The sequence below is a fragment of the Rhinatrema bivittatum genome, chromosome 16 (genome assembly GCF_901001135.1).
Source record: "Rhinatrema bivittatum chromosome 16, aRhiBiv1.1, whole genome shotgun sequence".
NCBI lineage: Eukaryota > Metazoa > Chordata > Amphibia > Gymnophiona > Rhinatrematidae > Rhinatrema > Rhinatrema bivittatum.
Window position 1 is genome coordinate 10,561,019 of NC_042630.1, and position 8,539 is coordinate 10,569,557.

The 8,539-nt window shown below is 39.2% G+C and overlaps 1 protein-coding gene across 1 annotated transcript; it reads right to left on the bottom strand.

Moving 5' to 3' along the window:
• Positions 1 to 2,936: 2,936 nt before the first annotated feature.
• Positions 2,937 to 3,908, bottom strand: LOC115078606 (olfactory receptor 11G2-like). The gene has a single exon (XM_029581536.1). The coding sequence runs from the start codon at positions 3,906 to 3,908 to the stop codon at positions 2,937 to 2,939; it is 972 nt and encodes a 323-aa protein (XP_029437396.1).
• Positions 3,909 to 8,539: the final 4,631 nt, after the last annotated feature.

Consider the following 8,539-nt stretch of genomic DNA (forward strand, 5'->3'; position numbering starts at 1 on the left):
CAGTCCTTTAGCCAAGTCCATCCCGAGGAAGCCAATAGGTGATACATGGCTACGTCAGGGGACCTTGTTGTGTAAAGATTAAGTATGGACCTGTGATAATGAGCTTCATGGACTTGCCACAGTGATGTTTTTGAAGATTGACTCTTGAATTATGAAATACTACAATAAAGTTGAAATATTTGTAATGGATCAAGAATCTGGACTACATGACCAGCACCTACTATCAAAAGGATTTATTCAATACTTTAATTCTACTCCTCCCATTTTTGCTTTGATCAGCCTGACTGAAACAAGGAAAAAGATATATAGGCTGAAACAAGTCCATGAACAATTTTGAAAACATTTTTTGAGCTGGACTCTGCAAGGGAGCGAAATGGTAGAGTTCTCAGATGACAATGTTTGTGGATGAGGAACTGAGAAAAAAAAGTATCTTGGATACACTTAAGGGATGGAGAGACTTGAGGTTTGGAATACTCTAGTAACAGAAAATTGTAGCAAACAAGATTTGCTGAAGTGCAAGCCAGAATGAAAGTCTTAGTAAAAGCAGAAAGTGCAGAACACAGGATATCACATCACAGCTGATGAAATGAGACTTACAAATGCTGTATTAAAAATGAGAAACAAATAGCAAAAGTTGTCTCAAAGGTAACACCAACTTATGAGTGGAAGAGGTGAATGTAAGGTCTGAGTTAAAACTTAAAAGAGGTGCGAAAGAATTATATTTGAAGAGGTGATGGATATCTTGTCTGTGAACAGTTATAAGCATTTATTTACATGACAGGAAGCCATATTTGAACCTCAGTAACTTTCTCAAGGTAAGTAGACAGGTTAAAAAATCCAGGCTCATTAACAAAAGAAATGCAGATCTGTTTAGGCAACCAGGAAATGGTGAGTTGCTGGTCCAGTCATTGAAAGTGCTGTGCACTGTTATTGGCTCAGTTCCCAAGTTCATCTTCTGCTCCTTGGGTCAACTGGGTGCCAGGCTGGAGCCTGAATCCTGTCTCCATTAGCAGCTTAATTCATGCAAATAAAATTACGGCGATTGGTGTATACTGCATGACAGCTTTTTTCATGCACCACAGGTTTAACAGGCTATGGGCATGTCCTCTTTACCTTCAAAGCACTCACAGAGCACTTCTTTTCTTCTGGAGGCATTTACAAGTATCCTAGTCAACTTCCTGCTTTCAAGATGATGAGAATGAATTCCTTGTTCCCAGCAACCCATTTAATAGCCCTGGGGGACCAATCTGATTCTTCTCTGTAATCAGGCTCCATACTTATTGGGACAAGACTTTAGGGTTTTAAAACATCCGGGCATTTTATTAGTCACTTTGGTTTCTGTTTTTATTAGGCAAAAAAAAGAGATGATTTGACATCCTGCTCAATGAGTCACAGCAGAATTTGGGTGTAAGAATTCACTTTGGAACTTTATAACCTTTAACAGAAAAATGCCCCTTAAAGAGACAAGAATGAAACAGTTGAAACAATGCATAACCATAAGCATCAATAGTACCCTCTATTCACTCACACAATCAACAGGATGCCTGTTATATGAATGACCTTCATACTAGGCTTCATCGTATAGTAATCAAACCTTTAGACTCAGCCTTTTATATAATCATCGGTCACATTTATGAAATAGTTCAACTTTTTTTTTAGAAATTTTTTTTTTAAATGCAATGATATCAGTGTGTTCCAAAATAATTTTGCACTTATCTTCAAATATTAACACTGCATATTTTTCATAAATACTGAAGTCATCATGTCAAAAAGCCCAACAAGGGACTGTGTTTCGAACAAGCGTTCTTTCTCTAGGGCTCGGAATCAGCGTTTACAAAGCAAAATATCTTAAGTAACATTGTGGTTATAAGTGTGAGTGTGGTTGTGTGAGTGAATAGAGGGTACTATTGGTGCATATAATTATGTATTGCATATGCACCATAGTCATAACATTTAAATAGAAGGGTCTATGTGATACAGGGTTGATTGACAGTTAAAACAATGACTTTTAAATCACCTTATAGAGTCATTTCCCCATAACATGTGCTGAACAACCATAGTCAAGCAGAAATCTGGATCAGAGTTTGTGTGTGCTGAGGAGACCAACATTCAGAGGCATGGAATTCTGGGAGTGCTCCTTTATTGTTGAGATGAATAGAGAAGGGACCTTCTAATGGATACAGAGTGTGAGTAGGATCACAGGCAGTTGGAAAAGTTATAATTTTGTTACAGGCCATGGAAATTAGCACAGAAAGCTGGAAAGTCCTTCCACTGGTCAGATGGAGTGGAAGAGAACACAGATAACTATGAGAGCTCTTTCAGTCATTGGAAGTTGTAGGTAGGCATTTAGGCAGTTGGAAAGTTTTGCTGTAGGATATTGGTGGTAGTCAAAGCAAGTAGAGACAAGGGAGAGAGCTCTTCTATTGGTGAAAGGCAGTGGGAGAGAGTATGGGCAGTTGAGAGAGTCCTTCTTTTGGTCAGATATCATGGTAGCAGACAGAGAGCTGAGAGTTTTTCCTCTTGGATAGAAGCTGTGGAAGAAATCCTTGGCAATTTGGTAGCAATTTTCTCGCAATAAAATATTCACGAAATAATGGATTTTATTAGAAAAAAATAAACTACAGCTTCTTAAGGTGTAGTCCATTTTTTTGGAAAATCCCTGCTTTGTGTGATTATCTGAACATAATTTTGCTGTGAAAAAATTTGCTAATGAGTAGATTTGTATGATTCTTCAACAAATTAATGATTTTGCATAATTTTTGTACATTGCTTTGCAATATGCATAATAATTTGCAAACTGTGATTATGCATGATATGTTTTTTTAATGAGAAATCACATTGGAGAGGTGGTTCATAGATTGGTGTCTTGGCCTCAGTGACTGTTATCACCAGATGGACACTTTAAATTGCTGAAGACTTTGTAGTATAACATCTCCCTACTGAGAAGCTAGGCTCTGGATTCCAGGTTTCATTCTCAAACCTTTGCACTTCTTTGATGCTTTGGCCAAAGCCTCCCTTATCTCTTTATTTCTGAGACTGTAAATCATGGGATTCAACAATGGAGTCAACACTATATAGCAAAGAGATACCTCTTTTTCTAGGCTGTAGGAATAACTAGCAGAAGGCCTCATATACATAAAAATGCTAGATCCATAGAAGATAAAGACCACTGAGAGGTGAGAGACACAGGTAGCAAAGGCCTTGCTCTGCCCTGTGGTAGAGGACATCTTCAGTACCGTGGCAATGATGTGGCCATAAGAAATCATTATCAAACTGAAGCAGCCCAACATTATTAACCAGGCAAGAATGAGAAAGCTGTTTTCTGAGACTGATCCTCTAATGCAGGAAAGTTTCATCAGAGGTAGAAAGTCACAGAATATATGATCAATCTCAAGAGAACCACAGAAGCTCATCCTGGACAAACTGATGACTGGCAAAAGTACAACTAAGGCACCCATGACCCAGCACCCCAAAGCCATCCTGATGCATACTTTTTCAGTCATGATTATCGTATATCGCAAGGGACTGCAGATGGCTACATAGCGGTCATAAGCCATGATCATGAGAAAGAAGTGCTCTGTGGCTGCAAAGGCAAAAAATAAATAAAATTGGAGAAAGCAACCAGCAGCTGAAATAGTCTTTTTCTTTCTCAGGGTATCTGTCAAAATTTTAGGCAATGTATTTGTGATGTAACAGATCTCCAGGAAGGAGAAATTTACGAGGAAGAAATACATGGGTTTGTAGAGATGGGGGTTCTCCATTACTACTGCAATGATGAGGATATTGGACATGATGGTTAAAATGTAGATAAAAAGGAGTCCGATGAAGAATATGGTCTGCTGAAGATGACTGAAGTGGAACCCCAGTAACACAAACTCATTCACAATGGTGGTGTTGTATCTCTCCATGGTTTCAAGATGTTCACCTGTTTGAATAACGTATGATTGAGTAAATTGTTGGAAATGTTTAGTGGGCTTTATCAGTAGCTAGTAGGAAACCTTTTGAGATTGAGTTGGAAGAAGAATGAATCAGGCAATAAAATTAAAAGGAAGAATATTAAGTTCATTCAGAGGAAACAGTCCTTTACTCTGGTAGTAACCATGGTCTCCACTGTGAAAGGAAAATCATTCTACCCATTTTATACCTCTAACATTAAGCTGGATCACTCTCTGTAGACAATGGTGTCACTGCGTGTTTCAGTTGGGTGAGATTGTATTTGGTAACTACTGATCCATGGATTCACTCCTATAACTTTTGGGTTGGGAAAGATTTTAACCCAGAGACACACTTACCAGAAGTTCCATAGGGTTATCTTTCACTACCTTTCCCTATATGACACAAAATTCCTCTCATTACATGTTTTCCTACAAAAGGGGAATCTTCTTTCATTAAAGCTTTGTATGTAACTACACTGTCCTCTTCTAAATTCTTATATTCATTTTCCTCACAAGATAACAGAAAGCACACAATTACATACACTGATTTTAATGTATATGTTGTTAATATAATTTTTCTTTATTATAAAATATTTGAAATACATTGGGCATTAGATTATTAAATGATATGCAGTCTAAAGAGATGAATTGTATGAAAGTTTCAATAAAACGTGCATAACTGAGCTGATTGGCTCAGAAGCATACCACATTTTGTTGTTGTGGTAAACAGAGCAAAATAAATGGTCAAATAGCACGTCATGAGACTCAGAGAGGTAAGGGGGAAGGAACAGGGAAATTTTCATGTTACAATTTTACATATATATATCATAGTAATATATTAATGATGGCAGAAAAAGACCAAATGGTCCATCCAGCCTGCCCAGAACATTTCTTAAGGTAGTAACTGCTGCTCTCTGCTGGTTATCCCCAAGTCTTATGTTAAGGGGAGTAATATTTACAATCAAAATCAAGGAACTATCAAACCCATAACAAAATTATTGATAGCAACATTTTTACAAGGTAAGCAACCTTATTGATAATTCAGACAATAATGCTTGAATGTGGTTTACTTTCGGACTTGGCCATAGAAGCAATCCTGTACTTTGTCCCTAATATGTTAATCAGTACCCAGATCATAAAAGTTAGAGCCCAGAAGAAGAACCTAAATATGTACACTCTGGAGGAGAGGAGGTGCAGGGGAGATATGATACAGGCCTTCAGATCCCTGAAAGGTTTCAATGATGCACAAACAAACCTTCTCCGTTGGAAAGAAATCAGTAGAACAGGGGTCACAGAATGAAACTCCAGGGAGGACAAGTCAGAACCAATGTCAGGAAATATTTCTTCACAGAGAGGGTGGTGGATGCCTGGAATGCCCTTCTGGAGAAGGTGGTGAAGACAAAAATGGTGAACAAGGTCATGAATTCTATGGTCTGGGAAAACAAATAAGCATGGAGTTAACTTGTTGTTGCGGCTGTTTCTACCCTTAACCAACAAGCCATATACTTGGGATGTGACTCCAACATTGCTCTCTGCTTCAAATGGCAAGAGATAATGGGGAATTGGACTCAGACAGAAACCAGCAAGGGCCCTGACTTTAACGGTTTGGGAAACTAAGTATGGGGTTAACTTGTATGGTACGGCAGTTGTCTCCCTCCCCTAATGATACCTTTATAGGGGAGATGTGTATGGCATGGCTGGTTCTCCCATAAGCTTGCTGGTCAGACTGGATGGACCATTTGGTCCTTTTCTGCTATCATTTCTCTGTTTCTATGTAATATAGTGTCTGGAGAGAATGTTGGCCAATCCTGACAGATGGGATACAGAATCATATTAAACCAGTTGATCAATTTAAACAACACTGCAAGGATGTAGCTCCCCCACAAGATAATTAATTTACTTTTAATTCCAAACATAATTTCAGTGATATTCCTGTTTTTCATTCCTTCTTTTTACATTTTTAACCCCACAAAGACATAGTGGGCTCTTGGTTTCTCATGTGAAGGCAGTGATATTGCCACAGCTGTATACCAGCAGCCCAGTTCTGATGAGGGCCATGGAAGTCTTCCTTATTAGATAGAAACCAGAACAGCTGGTATTTGAAACAACCATCTGTTCCCTGTGATTTATAGGGTTCACTTAAAGCAGTGGTTCTGAACCCTGTCCTGGGGACCCCACCAGCCAGTCGGGTTTTCATGATAGCCACAATGAATATGCATGAGAGAAAATTTGCATGTTATGGAGGCAGTGTATGCAAATTTTCTCTCATGCATATTCATTGTGGCTATCATGAAAACCCGACTGGCTGGGGGGGTCCCCAGGACAGGGTTGAGAACCACTGACTTAAAGCAATGCTCCCGACCACCGAAAAAGTTGTATGGCGATCCTTCTTCTAGAACAAAGAGAGGTAAATACCTATGTTTTGGCCTTTCAAAACAAATTTTGCATTTTTTTCACACTTCAGGCATCAACTAAAATCAGATGCTGTCTAACTGAAAAATGCATATGTAGGCTGAACATTCAAAGGTGAATTTTCAAAAGTTTGCATGTGGAAAAATTAGCATATATGCGCATAAAAAGAATATACTAAAATATATTCTATTTTATAAATCTCAAGCATGCACATATAAGTAAGGGTTTGTGAGTAAATTTCGGCATGTAAAAAAAGGGTATTCTTGGAGCATTCTGGGTGAGGCCAACATTTGCACGTGTAAGACGCTATTTCATGAGGAATTTCCTCTTGTGGATTTGGCAGTTTACTCACATATATTTACACCTGCACTTGATCTAGGGAAAGTGATAGTAAATACCTTTAATGTGAAATACTGACAGGATGGGGGTCATTCAGGCTAAGAAGCCAGGAGGGTTTCCATGACCTACAGCTGGACTGGGCAAACTTGTTGATGAATGGGTAAAACTGGTAATTTCATTGATGCTTGCTTGTTGGAAAATTTGCCAACTTATACACATAAAAGCTGACTTACAGGGTGTAAATGTGTATAAATTACATGTGTAAAATCTCCCTGCATATATTTTTAATGTAAGAAGTGAAAATACGTGTGCAGAACAGTTGTGCGCCGCTGAGCTGGATAATTCCGGCTGATCTGGCTGCCGGATAAGTCTTAACTGTGCTACTTATCTAGTTGAGCAAGATAGCTGGATAAGTCTACCAGTTTGCCTAGTCCATCTATAGGCTACAGAGGCCCTCCTGGCTCTTCATCTTGAACTAAGTTAACCCAGACCACCCACCCAGTCAATATTTCACATTAAACATGTTTAGCATCACTTACTCCACATAAAGAACAGGCATAAATATATACAAGTAAGCTGCCAAATCAACATGTGAAAATTTGTTATGAAATTGCAACCTACACTCTTAAATGTTGGCCCTGTCCCAGAATGCCCTGGAATTCCCTTTTTTTTTACCCATGTAAATGTACTCATGAACCCTTACTGTCTTACTTAGCTGGATAAGTAGTGCTGCTTTTAGGACTTATCCAGCTATCTTATTTAGCCAGATAAGTGGTGCTTTTAAGACACTGCAAAACTGCTACTTTGCCGGATAAGTCAGAACTTGTCCAGCTAACTTGATATCTATTTGCGTGTATCTTTGACTTGTGTGCAAATGTTGCAGTGTAGATTTATGCATATTTTATTAGCTGCTCATATACGTGCAGGTTGTCAGATTCTGGGGTAAATCTACGCACAGTCACGTGCATGCATATATGGACGAGGGCGTCTTTTAAACTTATTCTCCCAGTGTATTGTGCACATAACCAGTTGATGCCTTGGTGTGTGTGCAACACAACTGTCCCATCCTGCACAAATAAACCCTCCTTATAACCCACCAAACTGATGCTGCCCTATTCCCTTTTTTAAGAGAGAGGGCTTGCTACATTATCATGTTCATACTTATTATTTGATATTATTATTATGCTTGTGGTTTCAGAATGGCTTCTCTCTGCAAGTGTCAAAAGATCCTCTGAATTGACCGTTTAAGGAAAAACTTTTTTAAGAGTAATCTTGTCACCAGAAATCTCCAAAAGGACACATTTTAAAGCCCTGGCTAGGTGCATGAGGATTTAATTGAAATGCCAGGGAAAAAAAGAAAAAGCCATCTTTTTAAAAGGTATATTGGAAAAGCACTCACCTTTCTCAGGGAGTCAGTGCCGCTGCTGTATCCCACCTGAGTGCAACACCCACAGAAAGGAAGGGGAGCTCCTTGTCTACCTTGCCACGGTTTGCGTCTCCGTCTGGAGATGCTCAGAATTTAATTGTTTCTGAATCGCGCATGGGAGGGGACTGATTGCATCACCTCAGAGGTTTTGTTCCCCTGCAGATCTGTGAAAACTGAACCTTGGGGCGAGGAATGTAAAAGTCCCTCACTGTCTTCTTCCTTGGGGGTTTGTTTCCCCGTCTGTCTGTCTGTCTCTTATCTTTTCCTTCCATCTCTCTGTGACTGTCTACCTCCCTCCCTCAACTTTCCTCTCTCTCTTCCACTGCTTCCTGCCTCTTGTCCATTCTCTTTCCTTCTGTTCTCTCTTTACTGTCTCTTGTTTACTAGTATCTATCTACCCATTCACCTAGGGACCAGTCTCTCCAGC

Coding starts and splice junctions, on each gene's coding strand:
- LOC115078606 (XM_029581536.1), bottom strand. CDS start 3,908: ATGGAGAGATACAACACCACCATTGTGAATGAGTTTGTGTTACTGGGG.